Source organism: Myotis daubentonii, chromosome 3 (genome assembly GCF_963259705.1).
Source record: "Myotis daubentonii chromosome 3, mMyoDau2.1, whole genome shotgun sequence".
Classification (NCBI taxonomy): Eukaryota; Metazoa; Chordata; class Mammalia; order Chiroptera; family Vespertilionidae; genus Myotis; species Myotis daubentonii.
The window spans coordinates 205,088,832-205,103,399 of NC_081842.1; the positions used below are offsets into that span (position 1 = coordinate 205,088,832).

Below are 14,568 nucleotides of genomic sequence, written 5' to 3' on the forward strand. Positions count from 1 at the left end.
ATCGGCCCCTTGACCCAGGCCTGATGCCTCCGCCAGAGGTGTCAGGCTTGGACAGGGGACTCCCATCTCCCCCCGATCACTGGCTCTGGCCCCCGCCCAGGCCTGAGGCCTCTGGCCCAGGATCATGCCTGGGCAGGGGACCCCCATCTCCCTCTGATCGCTTGCTCCACCCCCTGCCCAAGCCTGACGCCTCTGACCCAGGCTTCAGGCCTGGGCAAGGGGACCATCATATCCCCCCAATCCCCGGCTCAGCCCCCCACCCAGGCCTGATGCCTCGGCCAGAGGAGTTGACCCTCATCACCCTCTGATCACCAATCACCGGATCGGCCCCTTGACCAGGCCTGAGGCCTCCGGCAGAGGTGTCAGGCCTCAGCAGGGGACCCCCAGCTCCCCACGGTTGCAGGCTCTGCCCCTGCCCAGGCCTAATGCCTCTCGCCTAGGCGTCCGGCCCGGGCAGCGGGGACCCACAGCTGCAGCGGCCCAGCGATCATGGGCTCCGCTTTAGGCCCAGGCAAGGGACCCCTAGCTCCTGGGACTGCCAGCTTCGACTGTGTCCAGCTCCCATCGCTGGCTCCACCCCTACTTCCTGCCATCACTGGCCAGGGCGGCAAAGGCGCCTAGCATCATGGCTGGGGGGCAGGGCAAAGGCGGCCCCAGGGCCGCCTTTGCCCTTTCCCCCCAGCTCTTAGCTCCCCCCTGGGTTTCCAATCACTGTCAGTAGCAGGGGGCTTCTTCCTGCTTTCCCTTTTGCCTCCCTGCATTGTGCCTACATATGCAAATTAACCGCCATCTTGTTGGCAGTTAACTGCCAATCTTAGTTGGCAGTTAATTTGCATATAGCCCTGATTAGCCAATGAAAAGGGTATCGTCGTACGCCAATTACCATTTTTCTCTTTTATTAGATAGGATGGCAGTGGTAGTTCACATAATTGTAAACGTGTCAAAATTTAGAATTGTATACATAGTGACAACGTAGTAACTCCTGAATTATGGTGTATGTAAATGAACTCATGATAAATTTATAAAATTCAAGCCTTCGTTAGTTCTGGAAGCAACATCAACTGTGAATACTTACAGGGTTCCTGCTACAGACCGTGAGTGCAGTGTGCTTGCGACTTGAGGTCATAGATCCTGGTAAACCTCAGCCGCTACACGTTTCTCAGCCTGTCCTGCCGAGAGAATAGAACTCAATCCACGTAATTAACAGAAATGTGACATGATCCCTACAAATGCTGTATTTTGCTGTTTCAGGTGCTTGGAAGAACCGCAGTTAAGTTTTTCACCAAACAAATGAAACATATCACAGAACTGTGCTAAGATGGCCACCTCGGCACAAAGAGACCTGCAGCCTGCCAGAACATACCTGAAACTCCAGAGAGGTCTGGTGAACTTGATAATGGATGTCTTTGGGGATGGGGCCTTACAGATTATATTTATGTTGAAATGTACCCATTTATACTCATAATTATGTTGTATATCTGCCCACATGTTTACCATTTCCAGAATTCTTCCTTCCTCTATGTAGATACAGATTTCCAACTGGTGTCATTTCTCTTCTGCCTGTAGGACTCCCTTTAACATTTCATATTATTCCAGTTTGCTGCTGATGAACTCTTCCCGTTTTCGCATATATTTAAGTCTTTATTTCACTTTTGTTTTTGAAAGGTGTTTTTCTGGGTGCAGGATTTTAGGGTGGCAGCTTTCTTTTCCTTCTCTTACCTTCAAGGTTTTGTTTCTAACAGTGGCCTGCTGTCTCTGTTCTCTTTGTATGTAATGCCTTTTCCCCCTCTGCCTGATTTAAAATTTTTCTCTTTATCACTTTGTTAAAGCAATTTGATTATTTTACGTGCCACGGTGTGATTTTATTCATGTTTCATGTGCTGAGGTTTTTATTTTCTTGGATCTGGGGGCCTATAGTTTTTATCTGATATGGAAATTTTTCGTCTTTTTCTCAAAATAATTTTCTTTTCTCTCTCTCCCCACATCTCTTCTTTGGAGAGTCCAATTACATTTATATGAATTTCCTGGAAGTTGTCACATAGCTCACTGATACTCTGTATTTTTAATCCTTTTTCTCTTTGTGTTTTATTTTGGATAGTTTCTATTTCTATGTCTTCAAGTTTCCTAGTCTTTCTCCTCCCCCCGCTGCCCCCGCATCCCACAGTGCCTAGTTTACTGTTAATCGTGTGTCTGTGTGTGTGTGTGTGTGTTCTCATGGAGCAGCGGTTCTCAACCTGTGGGTCACAACCCCTTTGGGGGTCGAACGACCCTTTCACAGGGGTTGCCTAAGACCATTGGAAAACATATATAATTACATATTGTTTTTGTGATTAATCACTATGCTTTAATTATGTTCAATTTGTAACAATGAAAATACATCCTGCACATCAGATATTTACATTAGGATTCATAACAGTAGCAAAATTACAGTTATGAAGTAGCAACGAAAATAATTTTATGGTTGGGGGTCACCACAACATGAGGAACTGTATGAAAGGGTCGCGACATTAGGAAGGTTGAGAACCACTGTCATAGAGGGTTGCTTTGATACGCACCATTCTACCACAGCCAGAAGCCAACGTGCTTGATCTCCTTTTTAGTCAGGGAGAAACCTTTCCTTCCTCCAGGGGAATGTCCATCCTTTTCCTTTTTTTTTTTTTTAAATGCCCCCCCCCCCTTCCTTCACTGCCTCCTCTGCAAACTCAGTTATTCTAATGACTTAGGCTTTTAGTATCAAAAGCTAGGAAACCTTGGGTCTGTTGCTTTCTGATTTGCTTTCTAGCTCCCTTAAAGAAAAAATTCGTAACCATCCACCTACTTGAATGGGGGAGGGAGGGAGATGGGAGGAGAAGAATAAATCTACCATACGTGGGCATTGCCAGATGTTTTCTAGCTGAACATATGCAGTATTCTGCTTCTTTTACTTGCTTCATCCTCAACCCAGACGAATCAGGCTCGATGGCCCCCTCCCCATCATTTCATTCATTGTTTACTGAGTCTTAACGATGAGCCAGGCCCAGGAAGAGGGAGCACAACTTAGAGTTGAAGAGCCTGAGCTCATCGGACAAACTGCTCGAACCTCAGGTGTTGCACTGTGTTGCTGTGATTCGCGTGAGTAACGTAGTCTCTCTGAGCCTCAGTTTCCTCATCTGTAAAGTTAGTAATAGTACTTCCGGGGGGAGGGGGGGCTGTTGGCATTGGGCTTTCCTCTCTGAAAAATAGTTTTGTTTTTTCAAAAGTTTGGAGGCTAAGAAATGGGCCTTGAAGACAGTTTTCATGCAATCTGGCCCCTACCCTTCTTTCTTTCTCTTGGCTCTCCCTTTTCAGTTCTCCTCGGAGGGTGAGTGCTCTGATGTTGAGATGACTGGGCTCACTGATGTGGACATGTAGCAGTCAGGGTGGACACTCCTCCCGCCCCCCTAATTTGGCTTGGATGTCAAGACCGATGGTGCCACACACACCCATCAAGGGGCTGTGGAAAGGTTTAACCCTCACATAATGAGGCTCTCTGGGGGGAGAGCAGGGCAGGCTTCCTAATCTGGCCCCACAGTGGCTTAGAGCAGGGAAAGGAGTCTGACCTGGGTTTTACCGTGGGGAGGCGGTGGGGCTGCATTCTAGCCGGTGCCAAGGAGGGAGCACCTGGGCCTTCTCATCAGCTTGCTGGGACCGGGGGCCGAAAAGGAAGAGGGAGGGAGGGAGGGTGAGGCCTAAAAGCCGTCAGCAGTCAAACACGACAGTCCATTTCTATTCTACGCACTGAACAGAGTTTGTCATCAGTGGGTGTGCAGATGGATGTTGCCCGTGGGATCAGTATCGTGGCCATTCTCCCACGTGCGGGGCGTGGGAGGAGGGAAAGTGGGATTTCGTATGTCGTTTATACATCATCGCTCAGGTGTATACAATTTTCACCTGATTTCCTTTAAGTGATGCCTTTTTAACCCATGTCTGCTCAAAGCTGAGGGCTGAATTCACACGGTGCCCTGGGAAGCCAGAGAGCCCGGCTCCGGGACCTCCCCGCCTCTCTGGATCGTCACGGCGCTTTGCCGATGTGTGACTCTGGGCTGGGGACGCGTGACGGTTTTGTGTCCTCCTTCCCGGCCAGCTCTTCCCTCTTCCCTGGGACAATTCATTGCCACCATGTTACCAAGTCTCTCTAGTTCAGTGGTTCTCAACCTTGGCTGCACATTAGAATCACCTGGGAATCTTTTTAAAATCCTGATTTCTGGGCCTCATGGGCACCACTGCTCTAGTTTAAGAGCTGGAGGGGACATCCCAATAAGTTACCAAGAGGGAAAGGAAGTAAAGTGGGAAACACTTTTTGTAAAACTATATTTTTATTGATTTCAGAGGGGAAGGATGAGGGAAAGAGAGAGAGAAACATCAATGATGAGAGAGAATCATTGATTGGCCGCCTCCTGCACGCCCCCTACTGGGGATCGAGCCCACAACCAGGGCACGTCCTGACCCGGAATCGAACTGGGACCTCCTGGTTCATAGGTCAACGCTCAACCGCTGAACCACTCCGGCCGGGCAAGTGAGGAATACTTTTTAAAAATCCAGCTTCATGTTTATCTCTTGTCCAAAGGCAAGTTTCTCTTCTATCCCATTTCAGATAAAACGTTAATACACAGCTCTGTATTTTCTGCATTTGCCAGTTCTTTGCCCTGTGCTAATTTTTGTTTTATTTTTGTTGTTTAGGTTTTACCGCTGCATATCCGACACAATCCTCCATTCCTTACAAATTTCACTGGGCAAAAAGTTCAGAATCAGAAAAGAAAGGATTTAATAGTCAAACGAAGAGATTTGATCAGAAAACGGTAATGGCATTCATTGTCTTAGAGATTCTTTACTTTTTAGTCTGGATTTTAGCCTCCAGGGCCGGGCAGGCGAGTCTGGCTGGTGCGTCTCTCCCCGTGACCAGTAGAGGGCGGTGCTATCCAAGGAGCCACAGCAGCCTCTCCAGCTGTGCTCTTGACGGTAAGAGTCAGCTGTAACAGACCCAGGCACAGGAGGCAGAGCCCACCGGTTGGTTGGTGTCGCCAGAGGGCAGGGGGTTGGGGACTGGGTGAATGAAGAGGCGAGGAAGGGATTAAGAAGTGCAAATGGGCATCGTCCCCCAGGATGGAAAGCTCAAGATAGGGAATATAGTCAGTAATATGGCGATAACTGTGAGTGGTGCCAGGTGAGCGCTGGGAATATCGGGGCAGATGGCACTTTGTAAAGCACGTGACTGTCTGATCACTGCTGTGCACCTGAAACCAATACCAAATAATATTGTAAGTAAAAACTGTTAAGACCTTAAAAAAAAAAAAGAAAAAAAAAGAATGAGCTGGAAAGATAGTAAATCCAGGGAAAAACAGCATGTCCAGATGGTGCTACACTGAACCCCAAAATTTTAATAAGCAATGTATTTCAAAAATTATTATAGAAATAGAACGTTAAAAATCCCAGGGATGTAAGTAAAAGGTAAAAATCTTTTCCTCTTTCTCCCCCAGCCTCACTCCTTAAAACACGAAAGGGAATAACGAGACTTTCTTTGAATAACAAAAAGGGAAAATGAGTCTAATAAATTTCAAATGACCTTTGTGATGAGGGCCCCCTCGTTTTTAATGCTTCTTTTAACAACGTGTTACTGCTGCTCCTGTGTTGCCCCCATTCTCACTCTCCCCCCAAATATCTGGGTCTCTTTTCCTCTTTGATCTGGGAAGCTCTGCTTGGCACCTAAGTAGGGATTTCACCTGCTAAAGGCTCAGGGATCTGACCGGCTCCTCTCTCACCAGCAGGGGGCTCAGCCAACTTGCAAACGTTTTCAGTTTTCTTTAAAATCTTCATCCCTGCATTCATTTAGCCCAGACTTTTAGAATAACATTCTTGGGGAGTAATCATCATCTCAGTTACCTTTTGCTGAATTCTAAAAATGTTTCTCATCTTACCACCTTGCCAGGATGGTGGGGAGGGAATGAGATTTGGCTTCTGAGTGAATGCAGGTGAGACAGGAAGGAGTGGAGGGGCTTGGCAAGCCCCTGTGGCCCTTGCCTGTTCCTTCTTTGTAAACCAGAATGCCCAACTAGAGAACATTTCAGTTCCTTTCACTTCTGGTATTTTAGGATTCTAAGAAAGCAAATAATAAAGAATGTAGTATACACACACACATATTTGTAATTACTTGCAGTTTCCCCCCAAAGACGATAAATAAGATACTTGCTTAGGAGTTTTCTCTCTTCTCTTTCTAGTTTCTCTCTCTACGATTTAGCTGTCCATCTGTCTCTCTCTCTTTTTTTTTTTTTTTTTTGCCTGGTTTCCCATTTGTCAGTTTAGCAAGAATATATTAGTAAGACATTTGCAGTCCAGCCTCCAATAAAAATAATAGAAGCCACCATTCACTGATCTCTCCTACGGGTGAAATCATTTTTAGAACACATCTCTAATCCTCAGAACAATGCTAAAGGGAAGGGTTTATTATCTTAACCGAAGAGGAAACCGAGGCTTAGGGACGTTAAATGACCCGCCCAAGGTCAGAGCGCGCAGGGTTTGGCACACAAGAGGCCCTGCATAAATATTTGCTGAATCCATGTTGAAAGAATTAGACCTCAAGCCCAGGTCTAGCTCACGCCAAAGCCTCATGCTCTTGCCACACACGGCACCACGCCTCCCTTTGTGGCCTGCAAAGCCATACATTTGCTCTCTGAGAGTCAGAGAGCATGTTTCTGAAAAGGGCTTAGCAAAACAGACCCAGCTCCGGCCACGGGGAAGATGTCAAGTAATGGTGCGAGGCTCCATGCTACATGACCTAGTGCTGATGACGCAGATACAGGAATGGGGTGGGCTGGCTTTTAAAGTCAGGATCTTACATTTCTGTTGTTCAGAAAATTTTCTGCTGAAGGAACCAGGATGACAGCCAGAGCTATAGGCAGTGTCAAGTAGAGAGGGGAATTTGATTCAGACTTTCCAAGTGTGGTCCCCTTGGTTTGACAATGTGAAAACTTCCGCCTACTATTTGAAAGCATTTGGTAATGAGTATGGACCTTTGTGGAAAGGGCGAGGAATCCATAAGTCAGGTCCCCCGGGTTCTGCTCGGTTACTAGCTGTGGGCCTCGAGTTCCTTGACTTTTCTGGGCTTCAGGTTTTTTTTTTTCCATCTGAAACATAAAATTTGGATTATATAATTGCATTAGGCTCTTCAAGCTATAAAAACAGACAAAGGAGTCTGATTCCACGCTCATTGTTCTCATTTGTCCTGAGGGAAATGGGCATTGAGAAGTTAAGGATCTCATGTAGCATCACCCAATAATTTAGTGAGGCAATACGAATTAAAAACAGATTTTAAAACCCCAGTGTCTCACCGCCCTTCTTCAAACATTCCTCGCACACGCCCTGTGCCTGATCTCATAACTTGGTTGTGGCCTCGAATGAATTCTGTGACCCACTTAGCACATCTCACACGGTGCCCTTGGAAACGTGCGCGCACCTGATCGTCTCACTTGGTCGGAAACGCCAAGGCCTTGTTGCCCCGTTCCCATTCCCCTAAGAATCTGACTGCTGGGTGCTAGGAACCCTTCCCAGAGCTCGGTCCTGGACCGGCAGTGCTGCTGCCAGGAACGAGGCCTGCTTCTCCGAACGCGGTACAGCTGTTTGCAGATGTGCTGGGACTCTCGTGCATGCGAGGCGTGCCTGGTCTGGGGCCAGGCATAGCCCAGTGGCTCGATGGGCATTTTCTCCCCCCACCTCCCCTGTCTGTCCCCGTTTCACCCTGGACTGTGGTTACTGTTTGCCAAGCTGTGTAACACTAGACACTCACTCACTCACTGTCTCTGCATCTTCATTTCCTCATCTTCAAAATCAGGATGTTACCATAGGTGGGCCTTTCCAGGGATGACTGTTCTGTGGTTCTAAACCAGATTGATCCCTCCAGGTGCAAATCAGTGAAGAGTGGCAGGGCTCGGGCACCACAGGCTCCGGACGGGCACAATTTAACAGCACATGTTACTTTCAGACACGGCCTGACAGCAAACCTACCCTCTCAGGTGGTAAGCAGGCCAGTTTTTCATTTGTGGCGAAGTTAACGCTGTTCACTTATTAACCTGAGAAGGCACTGGGCCAGGGGTATTTTACACGGCAGGGATGCTTCAATGAAAAGCTCAGTGTGCATAGGCCCCCACGGCCAAGGGCATAAGTGCCCCCCAAGGGTGCAGTCAGCTGCCTGTTGGAACCCTCTGCCCGACCCTCCTGCTCTGGAAGCCGGGCTTCTCTGCTTCAGTCCCAGCGCCCCTCCCAGCGGGTCTGCGGGGCCCAGGCCCGGAGATAGCAGCACTGGCTGGCACTGACAGGGTGCCAGGCGCCCCTCGAAGACCTTGGCATTCATCAACCCACTTAATCCCCACAATAGCCTGTGAGCCAAGTCCCATCATTATTCCCACTGTTCAGATAATGACCCTGGGACACAGAGAGGGTAAGTGACTTGTGCAGCCAGGGTCAGGCCGAGCGAGGACGAACCCAGGCAGCAGCTCCTGGTTCCCAGACACCGTACCCCAGCCTCTCCCCTGGGCGCAGGCAAGCACGCCCTCCTCTGAACGCCCAGAGCCAGTCGCAGGCCCCTGCCTTCCTCCCCTGGGCCTGGCGGGGATGGGTGTGCACCTCTTCTCTCCGCCTGCCTGGCAACTGCTGGGGTGGCAGCCACCGCTGTCCCTCCCAGACCCGAGGCCCTCGAAAGTGGATTGAATGAAGGACCCCCATTTGTGCGCCTGCATTTCCCACGGAGTCGCAGGCTCACGTCCCACCCACTTCGCCGGGTCTCCTTCCCACTCCTGGGCCTTGTGAGTGCTTGCTGGTTGTGCCTGTAACCTCGCACCTTAGCCCGGGCCCGGCCCCAGGAGGTTTCAGTACATGTTTGTGGAGTTGACTTTTTGCCCACGTTCCACTCGGGGTTTCAAGGGACTGCTAACCGGCTGATGCCAGACTTAAGGACAGGAAGGAGCATGATGTTCTCAGAGACGATGAAAACGTGCTTTCACTTCTCTGGTCTGTTTCCAGCGTAGCCAGGCCAGCGATGGGCAGAGACCTGGTCCCTGTTTTCATCACAGGTGACCAGTGTCCCACCTGCCCTCTCCCCCCCTTCCCCCACCCAACACACACACACCTGCCCTTCACCTGGCGACGAGACACACGCTCCTCAAGGGAACTCGCCCTGGTTTTCCCGGGTGGGTGCTCCCTTCGGGCTCCCAGGGCCCTTTCATTCCTGAAGTCCTCCCTGGTCTGAGCGGGGAAAAGTGGCATTTTCTTGTTTGAAGTGCGCTGGCTGCTGCTCCCTTTCCTCCTGTGATCAGAGGGGTGGAAACTTTGATGCCACGTAAGTGTATGGAGCGGGATGGGGGGTGGGGTGGGGTGGGGGGACAGGGGAGGGGAGGAAGCAGGAGGGAGGAAGGCATCTTATAAGGGGCAAATCTCAGTCGTAGACACTTTGAACGGAAGGGTTCAGTGGATGGAAGGGTTCAGTGGATGGATGTGTTGTCCGAGACCCTAAGGCTAGAGGCTTTTGTGAAAGGAACTGGTTGCCTCGGGAACCCCGCATTCTTGTGTGGCTTGGCCGCTGGATTAGCCCCAGGACAGGGCTCTGCTTCCACCCCAGGCAGGTCCCCTCCTGTGTGTGCCGCTCGCCGTCGGCAACTCCTGGTTTCATCCATCGTGCGCCTCCCCAGACAGCAGGAGCCGCCCCTGAACCGACCAAAGCGGGGTGGGGGGGGGTGGGGAGGGGGGACAGGGGGGCATCTTAAAGAGTCAGAGGCAGCTCCGAGCGGCCTTTAGCCAGGATCCCACAGATCACATTTTCCACGCCGGGAAACGGTTTGGCAGACATCGATTTGACAAACCTACACTTATTAGCCGGACAGGATCTGTGAAACCAGGACCAGCAAATCCAGGCTGTGTGCAGGTGTCTGGCTCCAGGCTGTGGGACATTAAGCCTCCATGACCTCGGGAGCTCTCTGGGGTGAGGAGGTAAATGCCTGCCCCCCCCCCCCCCCCCGCAAACCTGACCTAAAGTCACATGACTGTGGGTCTGTGTCCTGCCCTTGGCACATGCAGAGGCTGCCCATTTGGGACTTTAATCCTTCAAACGGGCTCTCAAAGTGCATTTCGACCAGATGTCACCCAGGGGTGTATTCGGTGGGGGTTGGGAACACATCAGCCTGTCATCAGTGCTCAGTCCCCCTCTGCTCAGAACCCCCTCCTGGTTCCTTGACCCTGTCATGGGCCGTGCAGAGGGTGGTGGTGACGATGACAATGGCTGCACTGCTGTCGCCTCTCCACATGTGTTGACTCTGATTGTCACACTGGGAGGCGGGCACAGGAGAGACAGGAACAGCCGCTGGCACTGTGCTTCCAGCAGGACACTCAGCAGGCCGTCAGCATTGCTCAGAGGAAGAGTTCTCCCTGCTCTCTCCCCACCCATTTTTGTTTTGTTTGCTTATTTGGTTTTATCCTCTGGGGTAATCTTGGCCAAGAAACCCCGGGGTGGCTCAGTTCACCCGAGTGGCAAGTTGAATTCTTGCTCTCTGTGTTGTGCTCTGAGAGGCCTCGACTCACCAAAGTCACGCAACGTTAGTCACACGAGCTGTCATCCCAGAGGTGAAAGGTGGATTTCTGTTGCCCTCCCAGCAAGCCGCCCACCACCTCCAGCAGTTGCAGGAGAAGGCGTGAATTCTCTGGCGCTGGACATTCCCCTTCAGGGAGCTTCATGGGTGCCACACAAAGGTAGCAAGTGGTGTGCTGGTAAACCCGCTCTCCCTTCCACCTAGAAAAGCTCTGATGTATAGCATTTGCCCCTTTCTGTGGTGTAAATACTCCCATTTCTGAATTGTTAACAGTCGCTCTCCCAGGCCGCCACTGGCCAGCTCCAGCATACCGCTGCCTGGAGGGCTCATCTTGGACATTCACTGAGAACAAACAGGCTACACTTTCCCCTCCAGGCTAAAGGGGACACTCCTGTTCCAATTGACCTGGATCCAAACATGATTAAGGTCCAGGAGGTGGCCAGATCTAGCAAATAAAAGTATAGGATTCCTAGTTAATTTAGAATTTCCAATAAATAACAAACAACTATTTTAATACAAGTATCTCTCAAATAGTGCATGGGACATACTTCTACTAAAATAGCTTTGTTGTTTACCTGAAATGCAGATTTAACTGGGCAGCCATGTAGGTCTGGTGTTTTCTCTGGCAACCCCAGCTCCTCAGACACATAGAGGTGCCCAGGAAGTCCTTGTGGGCTGATGGCCGTGTTGAGAGCGTGGCTGTAGACGGGACGTAGAAGCGTGTGTCTTCACTGTTCACCCTTTAAACCTAGAAGGGTCACAGGCACGTTTCCTGCTTCAGCTTCCCCTTGGTTTAGGGACTTTGAAAACTAAAAGGCACGGGAAGACATTGAGCCCAACGTCTTTGATTTACAAATGAGGAATCTACTAGTAGGTTTAGGGAGGCGGCTGGCTCCTAGTAGGAGCACTGGGAACAAGAATTCCTGATTCATAATCCAGTGGCATTTTTTTTTTCTTTTTCCTACACACTTAGTGGTGAAGAGTAGACTCTGTCCTCAGACTGCCTGGGTTCAAGTTCTGGCTCTGACAGCTCCTGGCTCTGTGACCTTGGCCCCGTCCTCTCATCTTTCAAACGGGGATTAAATGCGTCAGTGCACGTGAAAAGCTCAGAACAGAGGCCCGCACACAGAGCCCACTCAACAAATAAATGCTGGCCCTGTGCACAGCCCCCTAGAAAAGCTGTCCCACCCCGGCGGTGCTGCTCAGTGGTTAGTGCCTCGGGCTGCACCCCAAAGGGTAGCAGATTTGATTCCTGGTCAAGGGCACGTACTTCAGTTGCAGGTTTGATCCCCAGCCCCAGTCGGGGCACTTGCGGGAGGCAATGAATTAATGTTTCTCTCTTTACCCCTTCCTCTCTCTCTCTAAAAAAAAAAAAAAAAAAAAAAAAAAAAAAAAAAAAAATCAATGGAAAAATATCCTCGGGTGGGATTGACAGAAAGAAAAGGCTCTCCCTTGTTTCCCTGCAGCCCCTCGATCTGCGCCCACACGCCAGGCTTCTCCTGACCGTGGCCTGGGGTGCTCGTGCCCCTGGTTGAGCTGCATCTCTCGCGGCCAGCCCCACTCTCCCTGGCAGTCAGCGCCTCCTCCAAAGCAGGAATCAGCGCCCTGGCCCCCGCCAGCAAGGCTCAAAGGAGCCTCCGCATTTGGAATCGGGCCCAGAAGGACCTGTTCATAGCACTGGCGACCCCGCCTTTACATTAAACCATAATCACGCACTGCTCCGGCCCGAGCGGAAAGGCCTTCAAGGCACGATGGTACCGCCAGCTTGCTTTCTGCCCCAAGGAAGGCGGTAGGGATGGTGGAGACAGATGAGCCTGGGGCAGAGGCTGGAGAGAGCTGGCTCTGGAGCCATCATTGAGTAGCTGTGGGCTCAGTGTCCCTGGGCCTCGCTTTCCTTAGAGGGACCGGATAATACCCCATTGCAAAGGACTGGTGTGCACCATGCGCTTAGCCCCGGATTCAGGTACTGCCACTCACAGCGGTGGGACCACGGGCAAATCCATCTCCACCTGCCTCAGGGTCTCCACCCTCTAAACCCGGGCAGGACTCCCTCCCGCGCTGGGGGAGTGAACGAGACAGCCTTTGAGAAGCTCCTGGTGCCGAGTAGGCACCCAGGAAGGCATTCTTATCATTTCATGCCACTTGCTCGGCCAGCTTCTGTCAGCGTGTACTTCCCCTGGTGACCAGCACGGGAAGCGAGAAGAAAGCCCAGTTAGCAGCTGCAGCCGAAATAGGCTTAGAAATCAAACTCTTGCTCACTCCTCTCTACCAGAACCTGCATCATTTAGCACAGCGGTTCTCAACCTGTGGGTCGCGACCCCTTAGGCGGTCGAACGACACTTTCACAGGGGTCACCTAAGACCATCCTGCATACCAGATATTTACATGACGCTTCATAAAGTAGCAACATTACAGTTATGAAGTAGCCACGAAAATAATTTTATGGTTGGGGGTCACAACATGAGGAACTGTATTTAAAGGGCCAGAAGGTTGAGAACCACTGGTTTAGCACCTGAGCCCCGTGCACCTGAGAGTTCGAAACGGTCTCGTTCGGGATGAAGGTTGTTTTTGTTTCATTTTGCTTTATAAACAGAAACACGCCCTGATTTCTCTGCTGAAAGGCTGAGGAGGAAGCTGAGTCAGGTGGGGTGTGGTTCCCATGCAATCGGCCACCCTGCCCTCCCCGTGGGCTTGGCTTACCCAATCCATGGACACCAGTTTGCACATCAGCCACACTTACTATCCCATGTTAGGCCCATTTCTCCAACGGCCTGAAAAACCTCCATAGTGAGTGGGAAGAGCAAGGGCTTTGGGGGTCCCAGGCCTGGGCTGGCCTTCCAGCCCCAGCACTTGGTACCTGAGACGGTGACTGGGCAGGTTAGGGGGTGGCGCAGCCGGGCTGTCATCCGTGCAGTGGCGGTGCGGCCTGTCCCGGCGGGTTATGGGGAGGCTGAGCGTTCATGGGTGTGAAGCTGGTGGAAAAGCCCAGTGGAACGGAATCTGTCCCGGTGACGCGCATGCTCTTCCCTTTCAGGATAACATCCCGGGTCCTGGGTCCTACAACGTCACCCACCAATCTCCAGTGTTCAACAGCGTCTCGCTGTCCACGAGAGGGACGTGCGCCTTCCCCTCAAGGGTAAGAGCCCCTTCTCCTGGGCATGAGCACTGACTGATCCGTCATTTCCTTCACTCGTTGCATAATCATGTATTGGACATCCGGTCCCTTCTCTCCAAAGGCCCGTGGTTCTAATTAGGAGAGTAACTGCCTCCTCAAAGTTCGTGCAGGTAAATTGGCGTCTGTGCCATTAAACTCCCCCTCATCCCCCATCACTACACATTTCCAGAATGGAGAGAGAAGCCAGAGGGATCATATCCAGAGCCTCAACACCCAAAACCAATGTTGTCATCCTGGAGTAGGCTAAGCAAATGTCTTCCTGAGATTTCTAGGCACACCAGGAAAAAATTATTCTACATCTCGCCCTAATAAGCGGTTTGACACTGCGTAGTCTAATTGAGTTATTGACGTCATTGAGGAAGCTGATGGGGCCAAAGTGAGAGCAGGCAGTGGGCCTGGAATTTAGCAGCCTTCCTCCCCTCCCTCTTTCTCTTCTTCGGAAGATGTGGCTCTTGATCTTTGTGGAGGGCTCTGACAGTCAAATATATAGAGTGTCTCCCAAAAATGTATACCCAGACATTTTTCGATAGCTCAATTGATGTTTCTTTCTTTTCAGATTTAACCCATTGGAATGAATATTTATTCAAAGTGTGTATATATTTTTGGGGACACCCTGTATATGATGTGCAAATGTCCCTGACCAGGCTTGGGTGAAGATAATTTTTATCTGAATATTTATAAATTGGCAAGAAAAAAAAAAAGATGGAGCAAGGGCAAAGGTCAAACTAGGGTAAGGCTGAGGTAAGAAAGGAAAAAAGAGAGCAAACCCAAACTCTAGTGTTAACAAAACACACATGCTGTCTG

At 50.5% G+C, this 14,568-nt stretch overlaps 1 protein-coding gene across 1 annotated transcript in view; it reads left to right on the forward strand.

The window, feature by feature from the left end:
- The first annotated feature begins 1,275 nt into the window (after positions 1 to 1,275).
- The window catches only part of STPG1 (sperm tail PG-rich repeat containing 1), a 35,204-nt gene continuing 21,911 nt past the window's right edge, over positions 1,276 to 14,568 (forward strand). Inside the window, exons 1-3 of the mRNA XM_059686120.1 lie at positions 1,276 to 1,379; positions 4,699 to 4,817; positions 13,624 to 13,725. Of these exons, the coding sequence (XP_059542103.1) occupies positions 1,319 to 1,379; positions 4,699 to 4,817; positions 13,624 to 13,725 (282 nt within the window). The 5' untranslated portion in view covers positions 1,276 to 1,318. The remainder of the gene's footprint in view (positions 1,380 to 4,698; positions 4,818 to 13,623; positions 13,726 to 14,568) is intronic.